General features: G+C 43.2%; 1 protein-coding gene across 2 annotated transcripts in view; it reads left to right on the forward strand.

The window, feature by feature from the left end:
• The first annotated feature begins 457 nt into the window (after nt 1-457).
• LY96 (lymphocyte antigen 96) overlaps nt 458-17,906 on the forward strand; it is a 38,377-nt gene continuing 20,928 nt past the window's right edge. The window contains exons 1-2 of one of the 2 annotated variants that reach the window (XM_025394472.1): nt 458-683; nt 14,035-14,124. In XM_025394472.1, coding sequence (XP_025250257.1) covers nt 572-683; nt 14,035-14,124 — 202 coding nt within the window. In that variant the 5' untranslated portion in view covers nt 458-571. The remainder of the gene's footprint in view (nt 684-14,034; nt 14,125-17,906) is intronic. The other variant, XM_025394473.1, reaches the window with a different exon arrangement.

Raw genomic sequence — 17,906 nt, forward strand, 5'->3', positions numbered from 1 at the left:
TTCATTTAAAATATTTTTTTGAAATGGAGTTTTGTTGCCCGGGCTGGAGTGCAGTGGTGCCATCTCGGCTCACTGCAACCTCTGCCTCCCAGGTTCAAGTGACTCTCCTTCCTTAGCCTTCTGAATAGCTGGGATTACAGGCGTGCGCCAACCACACCTGGCTAATTTTTGTATTTTTAGTAGAGATGGGTTTCACCACGTCAGCCAGGCTGGTCTTGAACTCCTGACCTCAAGTGATCCACCTGCTTTGGCCTCCCAAAATGCTGGGATTACAGGCGTGAGCCACCACACCTGGCCAAAGTGTCTTGTTTTATTTTTAAGGCTTTGATCACTCTCATTTACAGTAAGTATTTGAAGAGTACATTCTAAATCATTTTTCTCTCTTCCTTTGCAGGAAGTGCTCAAATGTTAAGCACACACACACACACACAAAGAGGAAACAGTTGGATAGGAACTCAGAAATCATGTGACCGATGACTAAGTTAAATCTTTTCTGCTTACTGAAAAGGAAGAGTCTGATGATTAGCTATTGATCCTCTTTGCATTTGTAAAGTTTTGGAGATATTGAATCATGTTACCATTTCTGTTTCTTTCCACCCTATTTTCTTTCATATTTACTGAAGCTCAGAAGCACTATTGGGTCTGCAACTCATCCGATGCAAGTATTTCATACACCTACTGTGGTAAGTAAAACTGCAAAACAAATAATTGTAGCATCAACTATTTTGAGGGTAAGTTTTCACAAGAACCTTACACTGTTGTGGCTGGAACACAGGAAATGTCAGTGTGTTCCAGCTGCTGTGGCGGATGCCGCCAGCAGGAAAAGCAATAGCTGGCAGCTACCCCGTGAGAATCTTTTCGACCCTTCACAGAGCTCGTGAGTCTCTAAACTGTGCTGTGCTTGACCTCCAAGTGCTTCTGTTCCCTGTGTCATCTTTCTCTACCCTGAGCCCAGTTTCGGGTTCTGCCCAGTTTCAGTAAAACCGTCTGCTTCTGAGCTTTCGCCTCAGCCTTGACACTTACTAGTTCTTCTTCTTGAGATGGTAGAGCAATCCCAGCTGCTTCCTGTAGTTGATTTCTGCTCCAAGCTGTGACTTTTGAGGGCTCTTGGAATCATCTCCCTAACTGGATGTAAGCCTGTTTCTGTCACTAGCTGTGTGACCTTAAGCAAAGTACTCCAGCCTTTTTAGCACTAACGTAAAAGTTTATAGCCTACTTGATAAGGGTGTTGTGAGGTGAAGTTTTTTAGCACAGGGTCGCGTAAAGACAATACTCTTAATTTTTTTTTTGGAGTCAGCCATACCCTAATGCTATTCACTGGCTGTATCACTGTCTGTTACCCCAGCTGCTCATTAGCAAGCGTCCTCGGGTCTGAAGGCACAGCGTCAGGCCTGACAGCTGTTTTGGTTCGGTACTTTCCACCGTGCGGCTCACCATGGATTGGCTGCCCTTTTCCACCCACTGGCACTATCCGGAAGGTTTAAAGTGGTGCTTCCCAAAATACTAGTTCTTTGAGATTCTTTTGGGAAAATAGGATCTATGGCCTAATCATCTGGGAGAGATTTACAGATGTACTTTGAGTTCTGAGAAGTTCTGCAGTAAAGGCACCTGTTTAACCACAACATTTTCAATTTCATTTGTTGTTTGTTTGGTTTTTAGTCTGGAGTGTATGTTAACTCTCTTGAGAAACATGCTCTGCCAAATGCTAATATAAAGTGACTTTCGGGAAATTGGGATAATTGCCACATGTGAGAAGGAGACTTAGGAATGTGGCCAGTCACACACCATGACCCTTCCTCTCCTGGTGGGTTGCACTGAATTCCCTCTCAACGTATCTCTAAAATCTCCCCATGCTACAAGATCCTTTTGCATTCCGCTCTTCCAGCAAGGCTCCTACTCTACTTGGCCCCCACTTCCCTTTCCTCCTTTGGCCCTTTTGTACCATGTGCGAATTACGCCACCCTGTGTGTGTGTGCATGTGTGTGTGTGTGCGAATGCATGGAGTTTTGCTCTGTTGCCAGGCTGGAGTGTGGTGGCATGATTTTGGCTCATTGCAACCTCTGCCTCCCAAGTTCAAATCATTCCCCTGCCTCAGCCTCCTGAGTAGCTGGGACTATAGGTGCATGCCACAACACCTGGCTAATTTTTGTTTTTTGTATTTTAGTAGACACAGGGTTTCACCATGTTGACCAGGATGGTCTCAATCTCCTGATCTTGTGATCTGCTCCCCCCGGCCTCCCAAAGTGCTGGAATTACAAGCATGAACCACCTCACCTGGCTTATGCCACTCTTTATATGATCTTTATGGATATAACATTTTGTATTATTATTTAGCTTTTAGTCTTTTCTTAACAATAACTCAATTTGTCTTTTAAAAACATTTCACATTTTATAATATTTTATCATTTATTTTTGAGACAGGGTTTTGCTCTGTTATGCAGGCTGGAGTGAGTGGCATGATCTCCACTAACTGCAACCTACACCTCCCTGGCTCAGGCCATCCCCCTAGCTCAGCCTTCCTAGTAGCTGGGACTATAGACATGTGCCACCACGTGTCTTGGTTAATTAATTAACTTGGCTAATTATTAATTAATTATTATTTCTTTTGAGTTTCACTCTTGTTGCCCAGGCTGGAGTGCAATGGCGTGATCTTGGCTCACTGCAACAACTGCCTCCCGGGTTCAAGCGATTTTCCTGCATCAGCCTCCTGAGTAACTGGGATTATAGGTGCCCACCACCTATAATTTTTGTATTTTTAGTAGAGACAGGGTTTTGCCATGTTGACCAGGCTGGCCTCGAACTCCTGACCTCAGGTGATCCACCCACCTCGGCCTCCCAAAGTGTTGGGATTACAGACGTGAGCCACCACAGCTGGCCTAATCATTAATTTTTTTGTAGAGATGGAGTCTTGCTATATTGCCCAGGCTGGTCTAGAACTCCTGGGCTCAAGAGATTCTCCCACCTTGGCCTCCCAAAGTCCTGGGATTACAGATATGAGCCACTGCACCTGGCTTAAAATTTCATATTTTAATCACTTTTGAGTGTTTGGCTCAATTGTATTAAGTATATGCACATTGCTGTGAAACCATCACCATTGGTTTATCTTTTTATTTGACTTTCTAATTTTTTTTTTCTTTGAGACAGTCTCACTCTGTCTAGACTGGAGTGCAGCGGTACGATCTCAGCTCACTGCAACCTCTGCCTCCTGGGTTCAAGCCATGGTCGCGCCTCAGCCTCCTAAATAGCTGGGATTACAGGCGTGCACCACCATGCCCGGCTAATTTGATTTGACTTTATGAAGGAGGATCTTCCTTCTTTCTCTCTGAGAAATCCTGTGGTCCTTTCCTGCTGCCCCACTGACAAAGGGTCTGTGGACAAGCCACTGGAATACACATCTACAGCAAGATGCTGCTTGCTGCCGTCCCCACTGCCATATGACTGCCTTCCCGGCCTGAGAGAATCCATCCCGCCAGGCCAAAAATGCATTATCTGTGGGAAGCACTGATTCCTCTAGGTGCTATTGTGATTCCTCTAGGTACTATTGTGAGGGTGTTGGTGACAACAACCTCTGATTCACTGTGACGATGATCTCCATGAAAAAGCAGAGCTAGATTTCCATTTGGTCAAGCTGCTGGGCATCTAAGTGTATGGTTTTTTAAGCACAGGGTCTTGCTCTGTCACCCAGGCTGGAGTGGAATGGTACAATCATGGCTCACTGCAGCCTCAAACTCTGAGGCTCAAGTGATGTTCCCACTTCAGCCTCCCAAGTAGCTGGGACGACAGGCCTGCACCATCGTGTCTGGCTAATTTTTAAATTTTTTGTAGTGACGGAGTTTTGCCATGTTGTCCATGCTGGTTTTGAGCTCCTGGACTTAAGCAATCTCCCTGCTTCAGCTTCCCAAAGTGCTGGGATTACAGGCCTGAGCCACTGATTCAGGGCTACAGTGTCTTCATTAGTTCAGGTGCCATAACAAAATACCACAGACTGGATGGCTTAAACAACAGACATTTATTTTTTCACAGTTCTGGAGGGTAGAAGTCCAAGATCAAGGTATCTGCATAATTGGGTTCTCCTGAGACCTCTCTCCTTGGCTTGCTGCTGTGTTTTGAATTTTGTGCCCTTGCAGACTCATGTTGAAATTTAATTGCCATTGTGATGATATTAAGAGGTGGGACCTTTAAGAGGTGATTAAGCCATGGAGGCTTTTCCTCTCATGAATAAATTAATGTCATTATTGAGGGAGTAAGTTTCTTATAAAAGGACAAGTTTAGCCCCCGTATGTCTCTTGCTTTTGCCCCCTCTTGCCCTTTTGCTCCTCCACCACCAGATGAGACAGCAAGAAGTCCCTTGTCAGATGCCAGTACCTTGACATGGAACTTACCAGCCTCCAGATCTGTGAGAAATAAATTTCTGTTCTTTTTTTTTTTTTTTTTTTTTTGAGATGGAGTCTCACTCAGTCGCCCAGGCTGGAGTGCAGTGGCGCGATTTCGGTTCACTGCAAGCTCCACCTCCTGGGTTCACGCCATTCTCCTGCCTCAGTCTCCCAAGTAGCTGGGACTACAGGCACCCGCCACTATGCCCGGCTAATGTTTTTGCATTTTTAGTAGAGATGGGGTTTCACTATGTTAGCCAGGATGGTAAATTTCTGTTCTTTATGAAGTACCCAGACACCAATATTCTGTTATAGCAGCACAAAGTGGACTAAGACACTCGCAGCTGGCTGCTTTCTCACTGTGTCCTCACACGGCCTTTCCTCTGTGTGTGCACATCCCTGGTGTCTCTTTGTGTGTCCAAATTTCCTCTTCTTGTAAGGACACCAACAAGATTGGATTAGGGCCCATCCTAACAGCCTCATTTTAACTTAATTACCTCTTTAAAGGCACTGTCTCCAAATGCAGTCACATTCGGAGGGACTGGAGCCTCACCATATGAATGGGGATGGGGGAATGAGGACACATTTCTGTCAGTCCATAATATACAGAAATGACAAAAATTGGCTGATTCATTCTCCCAATTTTTGGAAAGGCAAAAAATGTGGGTGTGTGGGTTGGTTTCCAGGGCCTTAGGCACAGCTCTCCTATGATCCCGAGTCATTGATCTCAGTTCTAATCTTTTTTTTTGCTACAGATGGTTAGAAAATCCAAGGAATTAATAGATTATTTAATGAAACCAATATTCTCTGAGCATTTAGCATGCACCTACTCTAGGAACTGAGGAGATAATTGAATTAACAACAAAGACAAAAGTCTCTGCCCTTATGGATTCAGTAAAATATTCAGCATGTCAGATGGTGGTAATTGCTGTGAAAGAAAAATAAGGCTGGGGGGTGCGGGGTAGAGGGTGCAAAGATGCAAAGGTGGAGAAGCTGGGGGGCTGCATTTTAAATCAGGATGGCCAGCCAGATGTGATGGCACTCACCTGTAGTATAGCCCAGCTACTCAGGAGGCTGAGGCAGGAGGATGGCTTGAGCCCAGGAGGTCAAGGCTGCAGTGAGCCATGTTTGTGCCGCTGCACTCCAGTCTGGGCAACAGAGCAAGATTGAACCTCACTAATTTTTAAATTTTTTGTAGAGACAGGGTCTTGCTGTGCTGCCCAGGTCAGTCCCAACCCCTGGGCTCAAGCAATTCTCCTGCCTCGGCCTTCCAAAGTGCTGAAATTACACGCATAAGCCACTATGCTAGGCCTAAAACCTGTTTCTTTTCTTTCTTTCTTTCTTTTCTTTTTTTTTTTTTTTTTTGAGACAGAGTCTTGATCTGTCACCCAGGCTGGAGTGCAGTGGCGCAATCTCGGCTCATTGCAACCTCCACCTTCCAGGTTCAAGTGATTTTCGTGCCTCAGCCACACAAGTAGCTGGGGCTACAGGCGTGCATCACCATGCCTGGCTATTGTTTTGTGTTTTTAGTAGAGATGAGGTTTCACCATGTTGGCCAGGCTGGTCTTGAACTCCTGACCTCAAATGATCCACCCACCTTGGCATCCTAAAGTTCTGGGATTACAGGCGTGAGCCACTACGCCTGGTCCTAGCTAATTTCTGTATTTTTTGGGATGGGATTTACTTTTTTGAGATGGAGTCTTTCTCTGTCGCCCAGGCTGGAGTGCAGTGGCGCGATCTTGGCCCACAGCAGTCTCTGCCTCCCTTTCTGAGTAGCAGGGATTACAGGAGTGCGCCACCACGCCCAGCTAATTTTTGTATTTTTAGTAGAGATGGGGTTTCACCGTGTTGGTCAGGCTGGTCTCAAACTTCTGACCTCAGGTGATCTGCCCACCTGGGCCTCCCAAAGTGCTGGGATTGCAGGCGTGAGCCACGACGCCCGACCTGTATTTTTTAAATAGACACCAGGCTAACCTTGACCTCCTGATTTTAGGGGTTCAGCCTGCTTTGGCCTCCCAATGTGTTGGGATTACAGGCATGAGCCACCGTGTCTGGCCTTAAACCTGTTTCTGTCTAAGTCTTCTCCATCTCATCATCCACCTAATTCCTTAGGTCCCAAACCAGAAGTATCCTTAAGTATCTCTTTCCCTCACCTAACATTATTGTGTTAGTCATTCCTGTTTTCATGATCTTCAGATTCTATTCTATATCCAAGTGCTTCTCACTGCTCTCTAACACTCATGCCACATTTGTCTCTCCTTGGCCCCTACAAAAACCTCTTAAATTGCCCTCCCTCTGCTTCAGTTCTTGCCACCATACAATCTATTCTTGGCACAGAGGCCAGAGAGATCTTTGCAAAATGAAAATAAGTCAGATAATGTGACTTCTCCTGCTGAAAATCCTCCAGTAGCTTTTCACTACAATTAGAGTGAAATCTCAGGTTTATACCAAGACCTCCAAGACTCCTCAGGATCTTGAAGCAATACTAACACTACCTAGAGTTACAGTCAGATCCCACCCATTAGGGGGTCCTTCCCACAAGTTTGCCTCCCAGCTCAGATGCCATGTGCAAGCCCTAAGTTGACACCTGTGGTTCTCACTGGCTATAAATTGGAGGTTCCCCTTTCTTGGGTTTGATCATTCATTAGACTAGCTCTCAGAACACAAGGAAACACTCATTTATGTTTACTGGTTTATTATAAAGGATATTAATACAAAGGATACAGACAAATAGCCAGATAAAAGAGATACATAAGGTAAGGTGCAGGATAAGGGAACCAGAGTGTCCATGTCCTCTCTGGGCGCACCATCCTCCTAGCATCTCCACGTGTTCATCAACCCAGAAGCTCTCCTAACACTGTCGCTCAGAAATTTTTATGGGGGGGTTCATCATGTAGGCATAATTGAATGTTAACTCTGTCTGTAGCCCCTCTCTCCTTCCCGCAGGATGGGAGGTGGGGCTAAAAGTTCCAAGCTTCTCATCATGGCTTGGTCTTTCTGGTAACTGGCCCTTATCCATGAACCCACCAAGAGTCACCATTAGAAAAAAGATGCTGCTATTGCCCAGGACAGTCCAAGGAACTAGAAGCTCTGGGCAAGAAATTGGCATCAAAAACCAAATGTTAGGACAAAAAAATTCTCTTACCACTCCCATTGTTCTGTAAACTACAAGGATTTTAGGATCTCTGTGCCAGAAACTGGGGCAAAGACAAAATATGTATTTCTTATTATTTTACAATATCACAAATTCTGTATATATTTTATAGTTATTTTTTTCTAATTCTGTAAAAAAATGTCATTGGTGCCAGGCATGGTGTCTCATGCCTATAATCCTAGTGCTTTGAGAGGCCGAAGTGAGAGGATCACTTGAAGCCAGGAGTTCAAGACCAGCCTGAGCAACATAGTAAGGCCCCATCTCTACAAAAAAATGAAAAAAAAATTCACTGGGTATGGTGGCATGCACCTGTAGTACTAGCTACTCAGGAGACTGAGGTCGGAGAATCACTTGAGCCCAGGAGTTTGAGGTTGCCGTGAGCTATGATTGTGCCACTACACTTTATCCTGGGTGAGAGAGTAAAATCCTGTCTCTCTCTCTCTCTCTCAACAACAACAACAACAACAACAACAACAACAACAACACCATTAGGATTTTGACAGAGATTGCTTCAAATCTGGATCTGTAGAACACTTTGGATGGTATGAACATTTTAGCAACATTGTCTTCCAATCTATGAGCAAGGGATATCTTTCTGGTTGTTTTTGTCCTGTTAATTTCTTTGATCAATTTATTTTGTTGCTTTTACTATACAAGTCTTTAACTTCCTTAGTGAAGTTTATTGTATTCCTCTTGGTACTATTGTAAATTGGATTGTTTTTCTAATTTCTTTTCCAGATAGCTTGTTATCATTTTTTTTTTTTTTTTTTCCTGAGGCAGAGTGTTGCTCTGTTGCCCAGGCTGGAATGCAGTGGCGTGATCTCAGCTGACTGTAGCCTCCACTTCCTGGGCTCAAGCAATTCTCATGCCTCAGCCTCCTGAGTAGCTGGGACAACAGGCACCTGCCACCACGCCTGGCTAATTTTTGTATTTTTAGTAGAGATGGGGTTTCACCATGTTGGCCAGGCTGGTCTCAAACTCCTGACCTCAGGTGATCCACCCTCCTCGACCTCCCAAAGTGCTGGGATCACAGGCGTGAGCCACCACACCTGGCAATTTTAATTTTTTTGAAACAGGGTCTCAATCTGTTGCCCAGGCTGGAGAGCAGTGGCAAAATCTTGGCTCACTGCTGTCTTGACTCTCTGGGCCCAAGTATCCTCCCACCTCAGCCTCCTGAGTAGCTACAGGCATGCACCATCACATCTGGCTAATTTTTGTATTTTTTGTACAGACGGGGTTTTGCCATGTTGTCCAAGCTGGTCTTGAATTCCTGGACTCAAGTGATTCTCCTGTCTCAGCCTCCCAAAGTGATGGGGTTACAGGTATGAGCCACTGCACCAGGCCTAATAGCTTGTTGATAGTATATAGTAACATTACTGATTTTTGTAGGTTCATTTTATATCCTGCAATTTTGCAGAATTCATTTATTAGTTCTAACAATTTTTTACATTTTTATTTTCTTTAAAATTTTTTAAAGTTTGTAATAGAGACAGGGTCTTGCTATGTTGCCCAGGCTAGTCTTGAACTCCTGGCCTTATGTGATCCTTCCACCTCTGCCTCCCAAGGTGCTGAGATTACAGGCACGAGCTACCATGTCCAGCCAACTGTAACAATTTTTAATGAAGTCTTTAGGGATTTCTATATATAAGACCATGTCATCTGCAAAAAGAAAATTTTACTTCTTCCCTTCCAATTTGGATGCCTTTTTTGTTTTTTCTTGACTAATTGCTTTGGCTAGGACTTCTAGTACTATGTTGACCAAGGGTGGTGAGAATGGACATCATTGCCTTGTTCCTGATCTTAGAGGAAAAGCTTTCAGTTTTTCACCATTGAGTATGATGTTGACTGTGGGCTTTTTATATATGACCTTGCCCTCAAAGTCCTAGCCTATCTTAATGATCTTTGAAATGCCTTTCAGGTCATTCTCCCATTGTCTTGATGTAGAAGAACACTTGGCTCCCTTCTATCCATACTAATTTCGTTATCGAATTTTACTATAAGTGGCCAAAAGAAGCCATGCAGCACCTTGAGCACTTTCCTGCTTATCTATTTCTTCTACCAGACAGTATAGATCCTTGCTCCTAAGTTCTACTTTTCACACAGTTTTAGGGAACAGACAAAAGTCCATCAAGTTCTTTGCAACTGTGTAGCAAGGATGGCCTTTACTGCAGTTTCCAATACCTTGTTTTTCATTTGTGTCTGAGGCCTCATCAGAATTGCCTTTACCTTCCACATTTCTACCAACATTCTGATTATGACCACTTAAGTAATCCCTAAGAATTTCCAGACTTTCCCTACATTTTTTCCCTTCTTCTGAGCCTGCATCAGAATTGCCCTTAATGCTCTGTTCATGGCAATATGGAATTTTTTCTAGCCTATTCCTCCAAACTCTTCCAACCTCTGCCTATTATCCATTTTCAAAGCTGCTTCTATATTTTTAGGTACCTGTTATAGCAACACCTCACTTCTCTGGCACCAATTTTCTATCTTCATTTGTTTTTTGCTGCTATAACAGAATACATAAGACTGGATAATTTATAATAAACAGAAATTTATTTGGCTCATGGTTCTGGTTGTTGAGAAATCCAACATTGAGCAACATCTAGCAAGGGTTTTCTTGCTGCATCATCCCATGGCAGAAGGGCAGAAGGCCAAAAGAGCACGTGTGAGGGGTGGGGAAGGAGGCTGTACTCATCCTTTTATCAGGAATCCATACCCACAATAACTAATCCACTCCCACAACAACAGCATTAATTCATTCATAAGGGCAGAGCCCTCATGAACTGATCATCTCTTGGAGGTTCCACCCCTCAACACTCTTGCACTGGGGATTAAATTTCCAATGCATGAACTTCAGGGAATGCATTCCAAACATAGCAACACCTTATAGTTTTGACAGTCTGTTTTAAGCTAATGACAACTTAAATTGAATCACACAAACAACTCTACACTTTAGGAGTTGGAGACCAGCCTGGTCAACAAAGGAAGACTCCATCTCTACAATTTTTTTTTTTTTTTTTTTTTTTTTTTTTGAGACAGTCTCGCTCTGTCATACAGGCTGGAGTGCAGAGGTGTGATTTTAGCTCACTGCAACCTCCACCTCCTGGATTCAAGTGATTCTTGTGCCTCAGCCTCCCAAATAGCTGGGATGACAGGCACATGCTGTGCTGACATGCCTAGATAATTTTTGTATTTTTTGCAGAGATGGAGTGTTGCTATGTGGGCCAGGCTGGTCTTGAACTTCTGACCTCAAACCATCCATCTGCCTTGGCCTCCCAAAGTGCTGGGATTACAGGCATGAGCCAGCACACTTGGCCTCTACAATTTTTTTTTTAATTAAAAACAAACCAAACCACACAAAAAACAGACCACATGTGGTGACTTATGCCTGTAATTCCAGCACTTTGGGATGCTGAGGCAGGAAGATCACTTGAGTCCAGGAGTTCAAGACCAGCCTGGGCAACATAGTGAGACCTCATCTCTACAAAAAATAAAAATAAAAAAAAAATAAAAATAAGTAAAAATAAAAATAAAAAACTTAGCTGAGTGTGGGTGGTATGCACCTGTAGTCTCAGCTATTGGTAAGAGGATCACTTGAGCCCAGGAGTTAGAAGCTGCAAAGAGCTATGATTACATCACTGCACTCCAGCTTGGGTGACAGAGCAGACCCCCGTATTTAAAAACAAACCAACAAACAAAACTATTTCATTGGGCTTCTTGGATTTGTATTTCCATTATTTCCATTTTCTTCCCTAGATTTGGGAAGTTTTCAATCCTTCCTTCCTTCCTTCCTTCCTTCCTTCCTTCCTTCCTTCCTTCCTTCCTTCCTTCCTTCCTTCCTTCCTTCTTTCTTTCTTTCTTTTTTGAGACAGAGTCTTGCTCTTTCATCCAGGCTGGAGTACAGTGGCATGATCTCGGTTCACTGCAAGCTCTGCCTCCTGGGCTCAAGTGATTCTTGTGCCTCAGCCTCCCGAGTGGCTGAGATTATAGCCATTATTTCTTTGAATAAACTTTCTGTAGTCTGTTCTTTTTTCTTCCACTTCTGGAACACTCATAATGCATATATGGTTCTGGTTGGTAGTATCTCACCATTACCTTAAGTTTTCTTCACTCTTTTAAATTATTTTTTCCTTTTGCTCCTCTGATTGAATCCTTTTGCAGTGATCTGTCTCTGAGTTCACTGATCCTTTCATCTACTTGGTCTAGTCTGCTGCTGAACCCCTCTAGTGAACTTTTTTAGTTCAGTTATTGTGTTCCTCAGCTCCATGATTTCTTTTTCTTTCTTTCTTTTTTTTTTTTTTTTTTGAGACAGCATCTTGTTCTGTCATCTAGGCTGGAGTGCAGTGGTGCAATCTTGGCTCACTGCAACCTCCACCTCCTGGGTTCAAGTGATTCTCCAGCCTCAGCCTCCCAAATAGCTAGGATTACAGACACATGCCACCACGCCCAGCTAATTTTTGTATTTTTTTTCATAGAGATGGGGTTTCGCCATGTTGGCCAGGCTGGTCTAGAACTCCTGACCTCAGGTGATCCACCCGCCTTGGCCTCCCAGAGTGCTGGGATTACAGGCATGAGCCACCATGCCCAGCCTTTAGCTCCATGATTTCTGTGTGGTCTTTTAAAATGTTTTCTTTCTTCTTATTGAAGTTCCCACTGCATTCATGTATTGTTCTCTTGACCTCAGTGAGCATCTTTATAAGAGGTATTTCAAATTGTCTGTCAGGTAAATCATATAACTTCATTTCCTTAGCATAAGTGAGGAAGATGTGTCTTGCTCCTTTGTTTGAAACATCTTTGCCTGATCTTTCATTTTACTTGTTTCTCTGTTTGGCATCTGCACATTACAAAGCAGACATCTCTTTCAGTCTTCACAAATTGGCCTCACACAGGAACGTAACCCACACCTATTGTTGTGGGAATCAGGAGGATGAGAGAGACCTCAGGGTAAAGCAGGAGGATCTTTATTGAATGCACTCAGACCCAGCAGACTTAACATCTAAAAACTGGGCCCAGAACAAAGACAGCACTTGACTTTTATACACACTTCTAAAAGGTGGTAGGCTAGCTTGAAGCAGGCTTACAGTGGCATGAAAGCAAGGATATAGAGGCAGAACAATTAATCAAATTGCGATAGGTTTATAACTCAGGATTACACATGACCATTACTATGCAACCCAGATGTCTGTTATGTAGGTTTTGCTCAAAAGAGCCTTGCAGTGGTTTATCTCATAATCTTCACCATGGTGCCCAGATGGCTATAGTTCAGGCCTGCTCAGGCTTCTCATGACCTTCACTGTACTTCTTAAATAAAACAGAATACTTGAAGTTACTAGTTACAGAGAGCAAGAATCTATAAACTCGTACCATAAAAGAAAGGAAAATTTGTTTTTCCTCTCCCTATGTTGAGGGAGTGCTGAGCACATTCCTTTGTGTCCTAGCTTCTCAGATAGTGTTTATCAAGACTTCTCCTGGGGCTGGGCCTTGCCTGCTACCACCTTTGAGATGAGTTGACCTAATACAGGAAAGCTTATTTCTTTCTCTTTTTAATTTTCTTTTTCTTTTTCTTTCTTTCTTTAATTTCCCACTTCACTCGTAGCCTGGTTGGAGATTCTGGGGTCCTCTACCAACTCTTTCTCACTTCAGGGAGATGCAGGCAGCTGTGTTTTTTTGTCCACCTATTCCGTGCTGAGCCAGAGATGGGGTGGTGGAGGGAACTGTGGCATCTACCAGCCCAAGCTGTTGTCTCCATTCCCCTGCCAGGCAGCTAGACTTTGCCAGACCTGTCAGAGCTCTAGGACTGATGAGAAAGATGTAAGTGTTTTGGGGATCCCCAGAGAAGTTGGGGTGCTGGATGCATGGATTAACTCTCCCTCCCCAGGAGAAAGCTGAGAACTAAGATTTTTCATCTGCTCAGTCTGTGCTGAGCAGAGGGGAGGATTAATGATGCCTATCTGCCCAAGACACTGCCTTTATTCTCCCCTGGGTGGTAGACTGTGCCAGACTCATCAGAACTCCAAGACTGGCAAGACAGAAGCCAATCCTCTGGGGCGCCCTCGTGAAAAAGTTGGGGTTCTGGACATGTGAAACAACTTCTTTCCTCCCATGGGTGGAGCTAGGAGCTGGGGGTGGGGGGGTCTCTTCCTGATTGTATAACACCACACCAGGGTAATAATCTCTGGTTAAAGAATGTCCCAAGTCTCCCTACCGGCTTTGTTGAATCTGGTTTTGAGTTCTCCTTGGGTGCAGGAGTCTTTCAATTAGTTTGATTTCTCACAAAGGGAATTTTTCTGTAAATTGTTGTGCTAGTGGAGGCAAGAAGAGTTCAGGGCTTCTGATTCTGCCATGCTGCTGATGTCATTTCTCTGGGGAGACATTTTCAACTGTCATCAATTTTTCTTATTTTATGATTTTAATGCAAAATTCATCTTAAAAGGCTGATATCCAGAATACTAAACTTATTGGAGATGATTTGTAGTAATTTATTGACATTATCTTTATTGCTTTTAGATAAAATGCAATACCCAATTTCAATTAATGTTAATCCCTGCATAAAATTGAAGGGATCCAGAGGATTGTTGCACATTTTCTACATTCCAAGTAAGTCCAAATTTTTGCTTTTATAGACCAATCAAAGGAGTTAAGAAATATCAATGATAAATGATTGTGTTTCAAATATACTTGTGTTCGTTATCTATTGCTATATAACAAATTACCATGATCTTTGTGGCTTAACACAGCACACATTTATTATCTCATCATCTTTGTTGATCAGTATTCTGGGCATGGCTTACCTGTGTCTGCTTCCAGGTCTACCATACGGCTACAATCAAGGTGCTTGCCAGGCTGGAGTCCCTTCTGAGGCTCAACTAGGAAATATATACTTCTAAGCTCACGTAGCTGTTGTCAGTATTCAGTTGTTAGTATTCAGTCCCTTGCTGGCTGTTGGCCACCATCAGTTCCTTACCACATGGACATTTTCAATATGGCTGCTTGCTTTTTTAAAGCCAGCAAGGGGGACAGTCAGCTAACTAGGCAAAATTCACAATCTTATGTAGCATAATCATGGAAGTAACACTCCATCACCTTTGCTGTGTTCTATTGGTTAGAAGCAAATCACTAGGCCAGTCCATACTATTGGGAGAGGATTACACAAGAACATGTGGGTAGAAATGGAAATAACTTCAGATGTCCAATAATTTTACAGGTATATCCTTTGTCAATCATTAGCTATAAGTAATATTGGGTTTCCATTAGTGGAAGATCTGTGTGTGAGCAAGCCAGGACTTTAAAATTTTTTAAAGATGGTCTTTCTAGAGAAAAATACAGTAATAATGTGATGACAGAAGGCAATGTGTTTTGCTTTGCGTTGTGTCTTGGTTTTCCTCTTTCTGACTCTGCTTGTTATCAGCTTAGAAAAAGCTAACACAGGTGGGGTGATAGCATGGGGCTGTATCTCAGTCTGTGCAGACACAAAACTTTTTCTTCTCCTACCAGTTACCCAACATTGCTTATTGCCTGTAAGCTCTGGAATCCCAGAAAACTTTAGTTTTAATCTTTATCATCATCATCATCACCATAATTCACATCCTAGTTTAGATTTGGAGCTTGTTTTCTATTAATGCTTTACAGAGTAGTTTTACATAAATAAGCTCAAACATTTTCCCCCGATATTAGTTATCTGGCTTGCCAGAAAAATGAAAAACAACAACAACAACAAAATCCCCGAAACTGAGAACCCAGGAATGATAGACAATAAACTTGTGTTTTAATTTTCATGATTCTAGTTGTTCAACCTGTTTTTTTGACACTCCGTATCTGCATTCATTTATTCACTAAAAAATGCTTAGTAAATTATAAGTATCGTGCTAGGCACTGTGAATTCATTGATAAGATATTCTCTCTCTCTCTCTTTTTTTCTTTTTTTTCTTTTTTGAAATGGAGTCTCTGTCTGTTGTCCCGGCTGGAGTACAGTGGCATGATCTCGGCTCACTGCAGTCTCTGCCTGCTGGGTTCAATCCATTCTCCTGCCTCAGCCTCCTGTGTAGCTGGGATTACAGGCACCCACTACCACGTCCAGCTAATTTTTGTATTTTTAGTAGAGATGGGGTTTCACCATGTTGGCCAGGCTGGTCTTGAACTCCTGACCTCAAGTGATCCACCTGCCTAGGCCTCCCAAAGTGTTGGGATTACAGGCGTGAGCCACCGTGCCCACCCAATAAGACATTCTCTTGAAATTCAGGAATCCATCAGTGCAATAGGAGAGACAAATCTGCAGATAGTATGGTATAAGTGAAGTGATAGGAATAGAGCTTAGTGACAGCACAGAGCAAAGGATGATTAACTCTATTTCCTCCAATTTCCTGGCCAAGGATAAAATAAATAATCTAAAGTTTTGCTTGGCTAAGGCTCTACAGTTTCTTCCTTTTTCCTAGGTTCTGTTTTCTGGTCCGTTGGCAGGTTTTACCCCTACACATTTGCCATAAAGGATGATTTACATAATGAGTAATCTCACTTTCAATTGAATCCCTTCCCCTTACACACAGGAAACAGGTTGTATCTTTCCAGGCCAAGATAATAAGACAGTACGAAATCATTTAGAGTTCTCTGAAAAGCAGACATTAAGAAGGAATTAGGCTAGAGATTTCTTGGAGGAAACACCTGTGAACAATAAAGGAAGCCAGAGTAGGCTAGGAGAAAATTCAGATTGGGGTGCAGCTCTGATAACTTTGAAAAGAGAGAAGGGAGGAAGGAGAATTAAGTAGGATAACCCTCAGACCAGAATGCATCCCTGAGACACTCTTGGCCTGGGCAACATAGGGAGCCCCAGAGCAGAATGCCTGTTGTAAGAGTCCCATGACAGGCGGGAGTAGCCTGACTCTAGGGTCCTTGCAGTGCTGGATCATTATAGGAGCAGCCTATGAGAGGGTGGCCTCTGGCTGAGTGCTGAGATAGATGTGAAGGTGCGGCAGCTGCAGACTGTCTGCCAGCTACTCTCCTCACAGCAGCTGCTTTTGAAGGGAAATTTGAGGAACATATCTCGATGGCCATCACAAATGTTTTATAATTTCTCACTAAATATGACATTTATATAACAAATTATATTAATTTATCAACACAGTAATTATTCAGTCACATTTTTATAGTGCAATTATGACCTGAGTTTCCATAGAATATACTATAATGTTGGTATAAAGTGTGAGGCCACATTCATGGAAATCGACCTTATTTTTATGGCCTTATTTCTACTTGAATTCGGAAGGAGATACAAGTACAAACTTGAACCAAAAATAGGTTGAGAATGGAAATGATATCTTTTGAGACGTCATAGCCTTGCTAGTAAATTATTTGTATATTATTAACTGATTGACAAATAGAACTGGAGCATAAGCTTCCTTTAAGGTTATTTCTGGAAGTTCCTGGAATTGTCTTTGGTAAGCTAAAAAAACAGTCCTCTTATATACCACATGACAGCCACCATGTTTATTTTCTTTTTTTGAGACGGAGTCTCACTCTGTCACCCAGGTTGGAGTGCAGTGGCGTGATCTCGGCTCACTGCAGCCTTCGCCTCTCAGGTTCCAACAATTCTCCTGCCTCAGTACCTCTGGTAGCTGGGATTACAGGAGCCTGCCACCGCGCCCAGCTGATTTTTGTATTTTTAGCAGAGATGGGGTTTTGCCATGTTGGCCAGAATGGTCTCGAACTCCTGACCTCAGGTGATCTGCCCGCCTCAGCCTCTCAAATTGCTAGGATTACAGGCGTGAGCCACCGTGCCCAGCCCATGTTTCTTGTCCCTCACTCCAACACCCATATTGACATCCCTATCCTGCTGAGCCACAAAAGTGATGTCTCATTGTTGCCATTGTTCATGTTCTTAACATGACCACAGGGGTGTCCAAGGCCAAGGAGTTTCTCACAACGTAAACTATTGAGTTGTCAAAGCAGGACTTCCTTTCCTGGAGTTATTAAAGACTGGAATCATGCTGTGTTTCACGAAGAAATGGAAGAAGGTCCTTTGCCCTGCATTGTCACTGGACACCACGGTGGCACTGTCTTGTGCTTCTGTGTCTCCAGGAATTCCTTGTGAAAACGGTCTTTCAACTTCTACACACAGCCCTGCTTTTGGAGAAGTTCAAGCCAAAGTCCATGGAGTAGGCCATGGAATCACTGTTTGAAACAGACCCCATGATAGTCTTCTCCACACCCTACCCTGAAAGTTGAGAAGTGAAGACAAATTAGGAAGGTTGGTGGTGCTTCAGGTTCAGAGCAATGAGGGCCTGCATGAAGGCAGCACGGTAATGGGTATGAAAAGGAGGTTAGAAAGATTTACTAGGACTGGGAATTCTAGTGCCAATTTGGTGATGAAGAGGAGGAAATCACTT

The sequence above is a fragment of the Theropithecus gelada genome, chromosome 8 (genome assembly GCF_003255815.1).
Source record: "Theropithecus gelada isolate Dixy chromosome 8, Tgel_1.0, whole genome shotgun sequence".
Lineage (NCBI taxonomy): Eukaryota > Metazoa > Chordata > Mammalia > Primates > Cercopithecidae > Theropithecus > Theropithecus gelada.